The sequence below is a fragment of the Lissotriton helveticus genome, chromosome 12, assembly GCF_964261635.1.
Source record: "Lissotriton helveticus chromosome 12, aLisHel1.1, whole genome shotgun sequence".
Lineage (NCBI taxonomy): Eukaryota > Metazoa > Chordata > Amphibia > Caudata > Salamandridae > Lissotriton > Lissotriton helveticus.
The window spans coordinates 785,690,981-785,708,633 of NC_136073.1; the positions used below are offsets into that span (position 1 = coordinate 785,690,981).

General features: G+C 41.9%; 1 protein-coding gene across 1 annotated transcript in view; it reads left to right on the forward strand.

Annotated features, from left to right (window-relative positions):
* Positions 1-17,653, forward strand: part of INTS3 (integrator complex subunit 3) — a 649,525-nt gene that overhangs the window by 151,201 nt on the left and 480,671 nt on the right. Inside the window, exons 2-3 of the mRNA XM_078670092.1 lie at positions 2,447-2,530; positions 11,067-11,150. Of these exons, the coding sequence (XP_078526218.1) occupies positions 2,447-2,530; positions 11,067-11,150 (168 nt within the window). The remainder of the gene's footprint in view (positions 1-2,446; positions 2,531-11,066; positions 11,151-17,653) is intronic.

Here is a 17,653-nt window from a genome sequence, read left to right on the forward strand (position 1 = left end):
TGTGTAAACCTCGCCCACTCTCCGCCCATACTTTTCATTGGCTGGTGTCATTGTCCTTGGTAAGTGCTGGCTTCCAATTCATTATGAGGCTTGTTAGTTCCTCCTTGTTACCGCCTTGTCTACATTTGTCACTGCCCATGAGGACTCGATCATTTACTGTGTCCTAACTCGGGAACTTTCATTACCAGTTCTGAGAACTATTTATTTCATTAAGGGATACAGCACGTATGGGGTGCCAGCTTTGGTAATGACGGCCGCTTCCTGATGTAATTTGCATTTCGTTTTTTACATTTTATTTCAAACTTTAATAAGGCGCGCAGCGCCCGCTTCAGGGACACCGCGTTCAGTTTATTAATTTGTTAAAAATTTAATACAGAGCGTGGCGCCCGCTTCAGGGACACTGTGCTCGATTAATTGTATTATTTTTTAAAAAAATTATATCGATTGCGGCGCCCGCTTCACGGAAACCGTGTTTTGCAGTGCAGTAGGTGTTGCTTTTGGTATTGTAAATGACAATGCTTTTTAATTTTTTATAAAACCCATTGCCATTTACAATGCCAATAGCTCCAAAACCCGCATTTGCGAGACCTATTGCATTGTAAATGATTGTTTTAAAATAATTTGGGCAAGTCACTGTTTTTAAACATTCTGGCACAATGCCTGTTGTAAGGGAAGTCTTTTTCATACCGGATGGTTGAGGTAACGCTCTAAGAAGGGCTTGAAATTACATCCTCAGGCTATCAAGATGGTTTGCTGCTGCTTAATTATTTACCACATTCTTTTCAAGTCGAAACATTAAATTCTGGAAACCATGAGGTAGCTTCTGTCCATACCAGAGGCTGACTGCTTCTTCTGGAAGGATCTTAAAGTCAAAGTCCACACTGATCTTTATTTTACCTGAAAAATAATCAGAAAGCATCTGTGCCAGATCTTGAGATGGAGCTATTTCTTTGCTGAGGTAAAATGGATTATTAGCAAGTGAGTACAATTATTGAATAATGTCCCTAGAAATATTTTGGAGGAGAGTATTTTTTGTGTGAATAGTACACCACTTGTGCCCTTCTGATTAAAAAAAAGTATGTTTGCTTGCCAGTTCTGAATAACTTATCCAACTTTATTGTAACCTATCCTTCATGAATCTTTTTTTTCTCTTCTACGAGGGTCAGCAGTTTCGAGTAAGGATGAACCACTTACAGGAAGCATTTTTTTGATTTATCTTTGTTCTGGGTTAAGCCCATTTCATCTAGGGTAGATCATTTTCTTTTATTAAAAGCCCTGGCTTTAAATTTGGAGTACTGATTCAGGCAAGTAAGCAAATTCTTGCTGCAGGGCTCTTTATGAAAGGCGTATTGCACTCCCAACCCACACTTTTTGAGGGCATATACAAGCATTATGAGTGACACAGTTCAGTGTAGTGTGAGGCCAGCTCCTAATTTATGTGTTTTGGGCAGAGGCGAGTCTGGTGAATGAGGTCAGTGAGGAATGTGGGATAGTGGCATCGTTACTGTGATCTATGGGAACCTAGATCACAATAACTAAATGCCACCATGTTTAGGTCTAGATTTGGAGCACGTAGGGCATTTTGTGAGATTGAAATACAATTGACAGTGGAGTGAGCTGCATGATCTACAACAAGATGAGGGCATTGCGCACCGCCAGAGGCAGTGTTAAAAGATAATAGTGCAAAGGCTGGAAACATTATACATATTCCCACTTGAACCTTGCCACAGACTCGACAACGCCACGGGCCTGCGGCAATACCGTCTGAGTGTCTTTTTACCAATTTAGTGGTTCTCCTGAAAATTTTAAGTAGGTTGTTCAGCATATTTTAAGATTCCCCATCCACCACCCCCACACAGAATGTGAACAGACTTGCTGTTACTACATCCACTCACAGTGTACTAGATCTGGAGTGCTGCTATTGAGCAACATTCAGGTTATCCCACTCAGCAGAGATAGCATGGCTTCTGATTCCTTTGGCCAGTAAATGATTTTGCTAGATATGTACGGTTTACATCCATCTCCATTCTTTTGCAGAATAGAATACTACCATATAGACCTATTACATCTTCCACCATCCTGAATTCTTATGCGTCAGTTGCGCTCAGTGTGTAAAAGGTTAATATGTCCACATTTGTGTATTGTTTGGGGTTCCTAATAGACCGATATCTATCTTTAGTCTTTTCCCTAGCAACCCTTTTTCTCCCATCCAGCTCAGCGCCTTTGCCAATGTGTGTCTTAATAAAAAGGCAATTCAGTGACGTTGTTCATTAGGGGCTTGTAGATGGTACATTGGTGCATCACTGTGAAATATTTGTTGAAGTGCGTAGAGAGGCCGTGAGCATCGTAGCACCCATAATCATGTTAAAAATGTTTCAGTTCATCTCAGAGTTCAGGTCTTCACCGCACTCTCCTGTTAATTGAAGTCTTGTTTTGTTGGTTCCAGAGGCTGGAGCGATGTATGGCGCAGGTGACCTCGATGATGAACGGACTGTCGGAGAGAGAAGCAAACGACGCTCTTACGGCACATGTGAGTTCGATTTTAACGCCTATGTCCCCCTATTGAAAGCTTTTGCAGACTGATCCCCAAGGGAGGGAACATGGACCATTATAATAGCACAGAATTACATTGTTTCTCGGTGCTCCTATTACTCTGTGTATCCGTTTTACCATCCGCTGAAGGATGTTCATCTAGGATTCAGACCTGTGAGCTGCTAGCATACACGTACCTGCCGCGGGTGCTTGGCCCACTTAGGTGATATCATCATCTTCCGGGAGACGAGAAGCTGTAGGCATTGAGGATAATGAGCTCCGTCTGTCCCTGCAGCGATCCCATAATTGGCTGTCCCCTGGCAGGATAAGCCCTGCATACAAGAAAGAGCAGGAGGTCTTCATAGAACCTGGCATTAGGATGTGTCTGGTAAAGATAATGTTACTGGAGCTGTAGAGCATCAAAGATGGTGGTTAATTGGGATTCAGAGATTTCAAATCAGTGCTGCGTGAGTGTAGCTCTTTCATGTTCCTTCCTTCCACACAAACGTGGGAATGACAATCATTCGTTATAGTTAAATTTATGATAAAACTCTCTGTATCTAGAGGCAAGGAACAGTTTCAGTTCTTCTATATTGGTTGACAAGTTACTAGGGTCCAAAGTTAATACAAAAGGCAACGCCTACAGATGATTCCATGTTGTTTTTCCAGTTTTGAAACAGTCTATTTAACCATAAATATAGTTGGCTAGTCTTATTTCATATCACATTTTATGCCTTGGCTGAGATACTATTACAAATATAACAGTCGTTTTCTGTCCAGGGAAGGTGCAGATTATCTTCACTTTTCGTTCTCGGAGAGCTTACGAATGTATGTTACTCTTATACATTGTTTTTCTCCTGCAATGTGAAATATCTATGTCATGTTATTTATCGGGTCCTCCGTCGCACTCCTTAGTCTACCTCTTCTTCGATTTCAACTGGCTTGAAAATATCCGCTTCCTGCGAGAAGGACCAGAAAGCTGCTCTAAACAACAGCTTTTCTATGGAGCCCTTGCGTGAGCTGATCTCTGCTTGTTCGAGCTCTGGCACTAGCATGTATCATTAATCACCCACTGTCCCCAAGTGCCAAAACAGTATATTGAGTTGAGTATAGCCACTCTTGACGGGGTGCCACAACCCCCTCATTTTAGGAAAACTGGATGGTAGGGCTTTTGTCAGTCTCCAGAATTTTGAAGATTTGCATCTCAAAAATGTGAAAAGGTCTTTGTATTGAAAGTTTGAAGATTGCCAGGTATTCTGGGTAAGATAAAAGCAGTGGGATCCCATGCACCATATCTCCCTGGATGCCCATGTTCCCTAGCTTTTCATTATCGAGTCAAGCATGGGCTGTATGAAATGACACAACATCGCAATGAAGGTCTCAGTGGCTGGCGTTGGACCTCATAGGTTTTTGGAGGAATTAAACCCAATCCAGATCTCTGCAACTGAGGAGTCTGGCAGACGGAACTGCATTGACTTTGGTGCTACCTGAACATTCTGTCTTACAATAGTATATATGTATAGAATAGGAATCACTGTCCAGACCAGCGAGAACCTCTGAAGCCATGCTCAGAAGTAGCTATTTTAAAAGAAGCATTGGCTTCTTCCACAAGGTGATCCAAAAATTTAGGTGAAATGTGTTTCCCATTTGGTGCATCTGAACTTTACCTCTTCAGTTGGAGAGAACTAGCCTCATCATAAAGAGTACATTGTCTCGTTATTTCCTAGTTATTCATTAACTAAGTGGTGCATGGAACTGCACTCTGTGTTGTTTGTTTTCTTACAAAGCTTTCTTTCCACTCATCTGCTTTCTAAAGAGCTTCAAGATACCACTTCTAAAACCATGGACATTACATATCCCAGGCATTTGTTTGAGTCTTTTGCTATGTTGCATGCTCGTTTATCTTATCCAACCAATTTCTTGATAGAAAGGTTGCATCTTGCATGAAGCTACAGATGTTTTATTCCAGTTGTCACTCGTGTTACTTTTTAGACTGGGAGCTTTTAGTCCTCAAAGGAAAGCTTACTTTTTAGACTGGGAGGTTTTAGTCCTCAAAGGAAAGCTGCTGCTATGACCTGCTAATGTTCCAATTTCAGAAACCTGTAGTTGTGCCACCATACCTTCAGGGCACACGTTTCTAAGCGTGGTCATTTTTTTAATGCCAGAGTACATGCAGAAGACGAGCTGGCTGCCACTGAACGTGTTTGCGTCATCTTAGAGTGGGTCTGCGTCCCATCTAACCCGCTGTTTTATTGGAAGAATTATGAAGGATGAGCTGTTTTATTGGAACAATACTGAATAATAATGCAAATCGCATTAAAGAAAAGTTACATGCCTGAAATGGTTCTTTTCATTCTGTAAATTACAGACCCACGTATTCTCCTCTATGGTTGTAGAAGTTGCGGATGTCCTTTATTTGGCTTCAAATAAAATTAAGAGAGCTAGGCTGGTGCATGGAGTTGAGGGGTTCTCTCAACGTCAACTTTGAAAAGAGAGGCCTTAATTCATTTTGAGAGTACTTCAGGGTCACTCTGAAGCTATGGAAATATCCGAACGGTTATATGTAAGCTAAAAGATACCATGATGAAGGAATAATACTATAATTGCATAATTTTTCGATCTCCTGCCTGGTCACCCCTTAAGTGCCCCATTCATCGTTTTAACCGACTGACCATGATTTCTGCACTCAAAGTGTTTATTTTGCTTAATCCACCTATATAAGGTAATGAATCTATCCAAGCTCCAACAGTGCTCCAAAACCATACCAGGCGCAGTGCAAAGTTATATATTGCATTGAACGTATTCTAGAAAACCCCATTGGTTATGTTTGAATGTGCCTCAGATGGACATTTTGCTGCTCTGTTTGGGCTGTTTTGACTACGTACATTAGGACGGGCCCTGTCTTAACAGAACTATCTGATAGAGACTTCTAGCCACAGATTCCTTACCTCAGCATTATTCCCAGTCATCAGACTGAATCTGGAATTTTTTTATGAGCAGTACCCCTGCGTGCCAATAAGTGGCATCATTTGGCTTCATGTGGCGTCGTCTGCGCCAGAAATGATGTGCACTGTGCCTATCTAGTGGCTCCCACAGCGCACTGACGTCTGTTATTTTCTTTCGGCGACAGTCAGCGCAGATTTGGAGTACTCCCCCCCCCCCCCTGTCAATTTTTCACAAACCTTTTTTCGACCTCTTATCAAATTTTTGGGGAGACATTGTCTCCTTGTATGGAAGTATGTCTGCAAGGAACGCAGATTTTAAGCCCTGTGGTGTCTGTCACTTGCAAATGTTGGTGACGGACCCACACATCGTGTGCCTCTGGTGTCTTGAGCACGAACACGAAGCCAAGACCTGCGTTGATTACCGCAGCATGCACCCCAAGTCCTTGAGGGAGCAGTTCTTCAAGCTCCTTGACGCTCAACATGCAACGCTGCAACTGTCTCAATCTCAGAGAAGTTCTCGGGATCAGTTGCAGAACCGCTCCAAGCACTCGTCGTTGCAGTCTAAGTCATCTGTGCATTCGGTAAGTCTCACAAATGCAAGAAGTCGAAGAAGTCTTTGACTTCACCATGTCCGTCAAAGTCAATTGATGCGACGAGTGAACCTTGACATTCTTGGCCTCGCTCTGCGGTTGAGCCTCCACCTGAGCCCTCACCATACCTGCCAGAGTTTCCTGGATCCGGAACTACCCCCACCCAACACTGTGAGTTTTACGTGGCCATGCACCTCACATTTTGTGACCCACCCTCGCTGGTGAGCTTTCTGGCCCTGCAGGGTCAGAGTAGCCCCTACTGATCTTCTGCCAGTCAGGCCTCTTGGACACATATCCAGATCGTCCCCATTGCCGCTGTCTCCATGGTCATCCCTGACTCCCGACACCGAGCCGGATGAGCGTCGTCCAATGTCGACTGGAGGCATTCCTTCCATGACGGAGCATGTGCCATATTACTGTGCGCCAGGACTTGGGGAAGAATGGATGGGGCCACTTAACCATGACAGATGCTATCTCCTAGTTTACACCGAAGATACCTGGTGTGAGGATCTAGCGGACGCCTGTGTAGGACTCGGGTCACTATGGCGAGTCCGATTTGATCAGGGTGGGCTATTTTCAGACCCTGCTGGACCTCTCTGTTGAGCTGATAAAGAACATGTGTTCTGTTCTCTCAGAAAGTGAATGAGCAATAAAGGTCCCTTTAAATCTTGTTTTTAACTTGTTACATGCTCTGTGTTCAGAGACAGAGGTCAAATGTAAGCTTATGTCTTACAATTTGCAGTCTGAGAAAGAAAAGTAAGCACAACCTCCATGATTAAATACGCAGCAAAGTTAGAGAATTTTGTAAAGTGAACTGCCTGACAATTGTGCTGTACAAAGAGTGGGAAATAAAAGGCTGTAGGATGTAATTTATTTTCTGACACACATTTAAATAGCTTAGAAATGAACTGTTCGAACACTTCCAAATATATTTTAGTAGTTATGAAATAACTTTTTTGTAATTCTTTTTGATGAAAAAAGAATTTAATAGGATGAAAACCTATCTGAACCCAATTTCCACAGATTGTTGTGTACGCAATATAGTTTTATCAGTAAAACTGCACTTTAGTGGGAAAGTTTGTGGCCATTTCAAAGGAAAGTATACTGTTTGCAAATGACATTGCCCTACCAAATTCTGCTTTAGTAATACAATTTATTAAAAGTGAGTTTTTAAACTTGACCTGAGAAACATTCCTGCCCCCAGCCTTATGGCAATGCTATTAGTGACCTGAGAGGCAGGTCAGGGGCTATTTGTACCCTATATATATGTTTGTTATACAATGAGCAAAGGTTTAGGCTGTTAAATCAGACAAAATAGTGTTTTTGGTTCAGCAGAAATGCTGAGCTTCCATATTTGAAGGTACTCTCCTTCGGTAATAAAGAAAAAGGCAGCTCGTAAAATAAAATATTTGCTGTGATCACACAATTTGAGACTATATTACACTCAAGTACATTACAGTTAGGTCGAGTAGATTATTCATATCACTAGACCTGCAGGTCTAGTAAGATTTTTATGATTTTTGAGGCCTATATTGGACTCTGCACCTCTTCAAATACTGCCTTGGTCTCCTCCTTCTGCGGCTATGGAAGAGGGAGCTTCATTTGCAATGGTGTTGAGATGGGCAACTGGGGTCCTGGGCTCTCTGCTGTGACAGTCGATACAAATGTCTTGACTGTGGTGCTTCAGCTGGTAGTAACCCCATCTCATCAGCTTCTCCCATCTAATGAAGCCCTCACTGATGCCCTAATTGGGGCCTGGTTCAAGTTCTGCACAAGGGCTCCTGTGAGTAGGGCAATTGCCTGCTGCCATCGCCACACCCTAGGGGTTCCCAGTTTCCTCACTCAGCACCCCACCATGGAGAGCTTGGTGGTCCAGGCCTCCACTTTCAAAGTACATCCTGGTGCATTCTTTACCCCTCCACTGGACAGGGAATCCAAGAGGCTGGATACTTTGGAGAAGATGTTTACTTCAACCTGCCTGGCAATGCGGTCAGTGAACACGGCATGCTTTCTGGTTCGATACTCCCACTCACTCTGGGACTAGGTTGCGCAAGTGCTACCTATGGTTCTAGAGGAGGCCCGGGCCATACTCAACCAGGCTATGGCTGACAGGAGAGACGCAGCTACGTTCACCATACGTTGTGGACTGAATACGACTGACTCGCTAGGCAGGGCGGATTCGTCAGTGGTAGCCCTTAGGTACCACACCTTGTTGAGAACCACTGGCTTTTTAGGGAGGACTAAGCATTACTTATGGACATGCCCTTTGATGGCTCCCGTCTCTTCTGAGACCAGGCGGACTCAGCGCTGGAGGGCTTCACTGACCGGAGAGCTGCGACCAGGTCCTTAGTCCTTTTCATGGGCCTTCGACAACCTCAGTTTTTTCTCTCCTCTCATGGCCACAGAAGGGGCTTCCATCTCTAGTTCTTAACCGCCCAGCCACCATGGCACGCAAGCTTCACAGTCCTTGCGTGGCCGAAGCTGCTGTACCTATAGACCTTGTGGGTTCAGGTAGCCAGAGGCCCCCCCCTGGCAGCCACAGCCTCCAAACCTTTTTAGTTTTCCCTCTGAAGGCCTATAGCTTCCAACGACTGGGCTCTCCAGATTTTCCGAAAGAGCTACTCCCTCCATTGTGTGACTACCTCTCCACCCATGCCACCCATTTACGACAGGCTGATTGAGGATCACATCTCTTTGCTCCTCCAGGTAGTGGTGGTTATTCCAGCTACTTTCTAGTGTCCAAAAAGGACAGAGGCCTTTGTCCTATTCTAGACCTGCACCCTAACAGCTGGGAGACTGGATGGTAGCAATGAACTTGCAGGATGCATACTTCCACATTTCCTACTTGCCTGCCCACAGACATTACCCTTCTGGGGTCTGGGTAGTTTGTAGGGCTGGGTGCTGAGTTTTAGAGTGCAGGGGGGTAGGAGTCGTTTTCAGGGCAGGGAACCAATTTTAGGGTTCAGGGCAGGGTGTTGGGGTCACGGTAGGGGATCGGGTAGTTTTTAGGGCTGGGCCAATAAATTGCAGGGCTGGGGGCCAGGGTTTAGGGCTCACGATGGGGCGGGCCAATCGCCAATTACCAGTCATGTCTTTACAACGAAATTCGTTGTAAAGGCATGCGTTGTAAAGACCCGGTCATTGTTAAGACCGTGTTGTTAAGGCACACATGGTTTAGGGAGTTGTTCCGTCCTACAACCTTGCAACTCACAGTTGCTTGCTTTCAGTTTTCTGGCTTTATTTGTTTAGGCTATCCTGCATATCTTTGTCCCTCCTGTGGTGCATAGCCGGTCTACCAACTCTCTGACTTGCCCCATGTATTCTTTCACTTGTGCTGACTCTAGGAACTCTCTTTTTTTCTTTTTCGTGAGGCTCTCCTCCAGGAGAGCTCATGTGCTTTGAGCTGTCTCCTGTATAGTAGTTCGTAGAAGTAAAATGCTGCATTTCTTTGAAAAGGTTTCCTGCCTCCTGTCTTTCTGCTTAACTGATTCTACTTGTCTCTGCCACTGCCAGATGCCTGAGGAACAATACTCTGTGTACAAGCATGTTTATTTTGGTCAGTGCTCTTTGCTAATAACATAACGTAATCAATCCCCTGCGTCAATTGTGTGCCCATGCCATAGGCACTGGAAGTAGGGGAGTTGGAAGATGGGGTCTGAAACCCCCCAAAATAATCATTCTGCAGTTGCGAGCAATAAATGGGCCTTTACATTTTGTTTTTATCTTGCCACATTTTCAGTGCATTCAAAGACCGAGGTCAAATGTTAGGTTCTGTCTCCTAGGGGGGGGTTGGTGTTTACCTTTCTTTCTGCACTGCCAAGTGTGAGGATTTATGTGATAATCTTACTGGGTACGGGAATGTAAAAAGACTGTCGGATATCAAAATGTAAATGCCTTTAAAAGAACTGTACAAATATTTCAGAATATATCAGAATTAGATAGCACAAATCAAGCATAAATTATTGTAATTCGGAAGTGTGGAAGAAACCAATATTTGAATAGGATCAAAACCAATCAGTACACTAGGTGATGCGAATTTCCATCGTTATTGTTTGTGCGTTGTATAGTTTATCACTAAAACTGTATGTCTGTGCTAATGTATGTATGTCAGCGCCATAGCACACCATGCATACTCTATTCCGCTTCACTCTACAACACTCAGCTCCACTTGATGCCTCTCCATGATACGTCTTTCTGCACCACAGTATTCCACTGTACTGTACTCTACTGTATGCCACTCTACTCCACTCCACTGTATGCCATTCTGCGCCTCCCCACTCTGCGCCATCCCACACCACCCTCAGACTCTGCGCCACCCCCTACTCCTACGCCACCCCCCCTTCTAAGTCACCCCCCCACTCCTAGGCCACCCTACTCCTACCCCACTCACCCTCTACCCCACTCACCCTCTACCCCACTCACCCTCTACCCCACTCACCCTCTACCCCACTCTCCCCCAACCCCACTCTCCCCCAACCCCACTCTCCCCCAACCCCACTCTCCCACACTCCACTCTACAGCACTAACTTTTAGCCATGCTGAACATCAGCCATGCTTGTGTACTACATGACTAAAACAAATTGGCAAAACCAGTAGCTCTTACGTAGCTGAGACCTATTGGCTTTGCCAATGCTTGTTCATTCTGGCAGGTGACTTTGCTCTTGGTTCAAAGGCCCCTGTTCCCGTGGCCTTCGGCTGGAACGATGGATTTTAAATTGAAGGATTGCATCGCCTTGCTTTCCAATTCTTTAAAGACTGTGTATCTGAGCCACGGCGTTCAGAGTCTGCGACAGCACTCGGTGCTCAGTAAAGGTCACGCCTTCCTCTGTCTCCCATCATCTCGCTCTGTTTCTGTGTTTTTCATCTGCCAGCCTTACCCCATTCCTCCTCCCCTCTGAATTTTACTTGAAGCAAATACTCCTTTAAGCCAATCTGATGTGTGCAGTTGCTTTCGTGTATGATTTAAGATTAAGATCTATTTTGTTTTCTCCCATTTTAGGTTTGTAAAGGACCCTCCCAGCATGAAGAAGTGTGTCTAGGACTGTTTGCTCTGATTCTCCTAGAACCTGCCCAGGCTCAACGGGTAAGAGATAACCTAGTCAATGTTAGCCCTCGGCGCGTCTTTTGTTCCTGAAATCTAACATGACCAGTGTTGGTGGAAGGGAAGTGGTAATTGGGGATGGGTCCCTGCGACCTCGCTGTATCTCACCTATTGACAAGATAGACTTCCACTCTAATGGACTGTGACACAGGGTTGTTACGGTTCGAAGACTAATTGTGACCACAAGGGGACAGTCCTTTGGCAAATTTATGGTATTATGCGCATTCCCTACCCTTCGTATCCTAGTGTCACTGTCTAGCATAGAGCGAAAGGTAACAACCAAGGCACTTGAGTAACGAATTGATAATATTGATAAAGGATTACACAAAAGGTGAAGGAATGTAAGTAGGTCTGAAGACAAATTTTATTACTATTTCGATTAAAAAGTAAAACACATACAATAATACAATTCATATATATCAAAAAAACTTTAAAAAGGGAGAAGACATTTTTTCATAATCAAATCAATAGAATCAGAAAAAGAGACATTCAAAACATAATTATTAAATCTCAAACAAATTAATTCTCAAACATAAAATGGGAAAACTTTATAAAACTGTGGCATTAACTAATAAATTCTCTACGCGCGTTTCGGCGACCAGCGCCTTCTTCTGGAGTAGCCACGTGTATCCTGTTTGCTAAAAACAAAAAAGGGGGGGGAAAAAAATCCAATTTAAAAATAATACTAACCTATAACTTATTCACAAAAAGTTATCATCTTTAAACAATTTTATAAAACCATTATGTAAATCAACCTACATATTACATCACTTTCATATTCTCAAAACATATACATTTTGTTTTTGCCTCTTCTTAGAGGACCTTCATTTCTTTGTGCATTTCAAACCTAACAAACCCGGGCGGAGGGGGGGGGGGAAAAAGTGAAGATACTGATATTAAAATGAAACTATCATGTATGATGTCGAATATCTTATACGGGGAGAGATGGGCACCCATTCTTCAAAATATACTTACATAAGGAAAACAACAGCGTCACAGGATAAAGTCATCAAATGCAGAATCGTTGCTCTGTACGACAATAATCTGAATATAAGGAATGAGATACCAGAATTCTATAATTAATAAATAAGATGTTTACTGACAAGAGTGTCAGAGAATGATTGCACTGTGTGATCTTTACCTAATAATAATTCAATAAAGTTCGGAAGCCGTAGATAGTTGCTTCAAATTTATAGCCAGGGAATTTGGATTGCTATATCGGATAATAGAAACATATTTTAGACAGTTGGATGGATATTAGATAGGCATCACTACATTAAGCAAAAAGTATAAGCTGTTTTTTATATAAAAAAAGGGATAGGCAGGTGATTATGGAAGGGTCTAGTACATATAAACATATGATTATTAAATAGGCATCACTACATTTAGCAGAAAAATATAAAGCTGTTTTTTTAAAATTAAAAAGGGATGGGCAGGTGATTAAGGAAGGGACTAGTACATATAGTAGTACCTGATTAAAACCACTATATACCGCAGTATTTTATGTTCTTTGTTGACGGTTCATGTAAAATTAAAAGATCAGTCAGATTCCTATGACAGAAAATAACATGAGGCTGAATAAACTCAGAGTTATGGGCGGTCATCAGTCAAAATAATATATAGGAATGCTTTTAAATAAGCATCTGCTTTTAAATGAGTACCTGATCAAGTGTAATAACGTGCAACACTCGCTCTTCAAAATATTGGTGAAATCTATAAGTAAAGGAACAAGAAATTGCTCACAAAGTCTCAATAATTATAGAGTAAGTCTAAATTTTACCGTGTTAAAAAGAGGCATAGAACATACCTCATAAAATTAGAAAAGGAGTTTCTAGTTCGTAGTTAGCAGAGGAGCCTTCTTGATAAAGAGATCTCCTGTTTGGCAGTGCAATGCTGTGAATAGGAAAAAGATATGGAAAGTTTCAGAGTTTAGCTTGAAACTTCTTAAAATAGCTTCTGGTTGAAAAGCGGCAAAGATATTAAGCGCTTACCGAGTAATTCTGTCCAAAACTGCTGCAAGGTTTGAAGAGCGAGGCGCGGGTTCTCTGGCTTCTCTGATGCGGAGCAACAAGTGAATGGTACACTCGCGGTAAATATAGTGTGCACGGCGCAGTAATTAAAGCGCAAGTGCATACACCTGGGGATGGAAGGAGGTCATGAACAGAGTGGAGGGACTGGTGATCCCGACCCGTTCGTGCACCTCACGATAGAGGATGCAAGTGATGGACAGCGTTGAGGGACTAGCGCCCTCTATGTTAGACATTAAGAACGGACTGTCAGGTAAACAGTCGGATTTCTAAACGCATGTGAATAGAAGGTAATGAGTAAAATAGAAGGACTAGTAATCCCTACAAATCCATTCACCTCGAGGGGTTACAAGCTGGTAATAAGCAGCTTCAACAAAATATGTTTAACCCAAACTAAAGTTAAAAAACGGACTGTCAAATAAACAGTCAGAATCATGAACTAGTTATAAGCCAAGTACAACAGACTGAAAATAATTAGTAAAAGTCACGGCACGGTAGTACATAACCTAAAAGGAGTGCCATCTCGGAAATTATTTGAGAAGGGAAAAACCACTTATTATTAAACAAAACAACTTGTGGGGGGAATAAAGTGTCTTATCTATATATTTATTTCGTCATCCAAAGTCTAAATGGAAGGAGGGTTTAGATGTTGACATAACCAAAGAAACTTTGGGATTTATGTCTATACAATCATTTATTCACTAGTGCATGATAATAATCATATTAAGTAATATTTTATTTATTTTGTCCTGTTACAGATTAATTTATTGCAAATTAATTCATTCCAAACTAGATGTTACTAATATCAAGCAACAAATATTTCCTTCTAACTGTCATGTGAAAAGGAGGCTATTCTTATAGGTGTTTTCACTTCAAGGTGGTAAAATTAATGCCGAATTCAAATGATCCCAACGTTTTTGGGCTTAAAGCAAATATAGGTAGACTAGCAAATCGCATTTTCCCAAGGGAGGTCACTGTTAAGACCTCGTCGAAATGTATCAAAAGTAAAAATCCAGTATACCTCCCTTTTCCTTCTTATTGCAGATCCACCCTTGGAATCTGGTGTTTGAATTTTTTCCAGTACACGCCATCTTATATCTTCTGGGCTGTGATTTAGGTCTAGAAAATGCTTGACCATAGGTGCAACCATTTTCTTTGTTCTGATAGCAGAACGATGTTCGGTCAGACGCGTTTGTATCATTCTTGAGGTTTCCCCTATATAACCTAGTTGACAGGGGCATTGTATAAAGTAAATGACGTTACTGGATTTACAATTCCACATTTCTTGTGCTTTAGTGGTATGTCCATTACAGCTAAATTCCTCGCCTGTAATGATACCTTTACAAGATAAACAGGAGGAGCATGGAAAAGTTCCTTTAATCGGGTTATTAGTTAGGATGGATCTTTGTACAGTTTTCGAATGGTCATGACAATTGGGAAATCGAGAATGCACAACAAAATCCTTAATATTTTTATTTCGTCTATAGGCGAACAGTGGCTTCTCTAGTTTTGTTTGTGCTGTGCAATTACTATTAAGTATATGCCAGTTTGAGCTAATGATCTGTTTCACCTTAGCATTAATGGTGGAATGCTTGGTGATGCAGACCAATTGTTTGTTACTGTCAGTCGATTTTTCTCTTAGAAGATGGTCACGGTCATAATATCTAGCCCTCTTGTAGGAGTTCCTTACCAGCCGGTGAGGGTAACCCCTCTCCAAAAATTTGGATCTCATGATCGCGGCCTGCTTATCGAAGTCCGCAAGGTCCGTACAGTTACGTCTTACCCGCAAAAATTGCGAGAAGGGAATACTGTCCTTTTGTGTTCTAGGATGAAAACTCCTATAATGTAGGAGAGTGTTCCTAGCTGTTAGTTTCACATGGAGATCCACCTTAAGTTTATTTTGATCAGTCTTTATCAGTATGTCCAGAAATTCAACTTGATCTGAACTCACATGTGTGGTAAATCGCAGGTTAGTGTCTGCTTCATTGATCCAGGATATAAATTCATTGAGGGATTCTCTCCCATCGGTCCAGATAAAAAAGATGTCGTCTATATATCTGGACCAATGGGAGATGGATTCAAAGAATGGGGCAATTTCATTCTGTATGTATTTGCTTTCAAAGGCCGCCATATAGATATTGGCGACCGAGGGAGCAACTGAAGCCCCCATACTTACTCCCTTAGTTTGGCGATAAATATGGGATCCAAATCCAAAAATATTTTCAGTGAGCACGATTTTTAGACATGCCAGTAAAAAAGTAGACGGACACTCTATGTGATGTTCTTCAATGAACCAGGCGGTAGTTTCTAAAGCTCCTGAGATTGGTATATTACTATACAAGGACTCTACGTCCATGGTGACTAGTAAGTCACATGCAGAATTAAAAGTGAGGCCCTCTATTTTGGAAATCATGTGACCAGTGTCTCGTACATATGATTTTATTTTAGGAATATGGGGACGAAGATAATTGTCCACGTATTTCGACAGTGGTTCTGTCACAGTTCCTATAGTAGAGACTATAGGACGATACGGAGGGTTGTTTGAATCCTTGTGTATTTTGGGTAGGCCATACACACAGGCTAATTTACCTTGATTGAAATTCAGGTAATCATATTCTTTATTTGATATGTGCCCATTGTCACGGGCTTGGTCAGTCAAGGCTCGTATATCTTTTGAGATTGTCAACGTGGAGTAAGATTGTACAGGGCTATAAAAAGAGAGATCTTGTAGCATCTCTAACATTTTAGTTTCATATAGTTTGGAGTCAATGATAGCGATGCCTCCACCTTTATCGCAGCCTTTTATAGTAAGGTTTTTATTTTGTGAAAGGGAATTTAGAGCTTGATGTTCATCTTTACTTAAATTGTAAATGGGTTTTGGTATAAAACGGAGGGCTTGATCCAGTTTTTTTAAAACTACCAATTCAAAAGTGGCTACCTCAGGGCCCAGTTGTTCTAGTGCAGGGCTAAAAGTGGAAGGGAGACTGAGACTAGTTTGTATATCAGCATTTGTGTACTCTTCTAGAGGACAGGAGGCAAAATATTTTTTCAAACGAATCTTTCTGAAAAAGGAAATAACATCACGATGTAATTCAAACAAATTAACTGATGAATGAGGCACAAAGGAAAGACCTTTTGAGAGCAATTTAATGTGGGAGTCATCTAAATCCGATGTTGTTAAATTGAAAACAGGGATTAGACTCCCTGTTTCCAATATTGTCTGCTCCTTGTTTCGCGGACAAATTGGGGCTCCTCCTGCTGGTGATGGTGTTGGGGCTGATAATTCCCCCTGTTGTGTGGTTGAAAGTGAACTCTCGGACGTCCTCTGCCCATCCCGCGATTCCCTAAAAAAGGTTGCCGTAAATTACGTCTTCCTTGATTAGGATTATAGCCAACATCTGGCTCATAGTAAGGTTCATTGTTCTCATTTTCAGAGTCTGTAGTGTCTGAAAAGGTTTTGACACGCTGTTGTTGATTTTTATTCTCTTCTGGGTAGTGATTGTGCTGATAAAAATCAACATTCAGGTATGGGTAGGTATTTTCTATTGTGCCAAATCTCTTATCTTTTAGGAGTTTGTCATTCTTCCGCTTTTCTAAATAATTGGAGAAGGACTCGAGTTCCTTGTTGCATTCCTCTATCCCTTTCATTGCCTCATCTATGTCTCCTAACCTTTTAATTTTATCTTCTAAATCCTCTATTTCTAGTCTAACCTCTGCTGCTAATACTTTTGCTGTTTCTATGATCAACATCATTAAATCACGTGAACATCTGCTGGCAATCATGCTCCACTTTTCTAGGAAGCTTTTATAATGTACAAATAGGCCAGGTATATTTCGTACACGTAGGCCCATTGGGATAATTCCTAAACGGAGGTATGCCAACATGAACTCTCCATGGGCTTCTATGCGTTTCAATTTCTTTTTAAGATCTAAAAGTTTCTTGATGTCATCATTATTGTGACTTGAATTATTAGGACGGCTACCAAAGGGGACAGATATGCCTACTAATGTAGCAAAGTCTTCATCACTGAAACCAAAGGTTTTTTGCAAAGCCATTCTGGAGGTAGTGGATGTGATAAAAGGGGGGGGGGGAAAGGGGGGGAAATAAAATGAATAGGGGTTTACGCTAGAAAAGAGATGCACAAAGAAAATGAATTACAAACAAGGGTTCAATAATAAACAATACTTGTACTGTCAATTAAAAAAGGTTAGAACAGCCCTACACAGGCAAGCTGTGGGAAATGGCGTAAAGGTAACAAGGACCCCCTGAACAAATTGATATTGTAAGTCCTAGGTCAGGGATTAACAGAGCGAAAGGTAACAACCAAGGCACTTGAGTAACGAATTGATAATATTGATAAAGGATTACACAAAAGGTGAAGGAATGTAAGTAGGTCTGAAGACAAATTTTATTACTATTTCGATTAAAAAGTAAAACACATACAATAATACAATTCA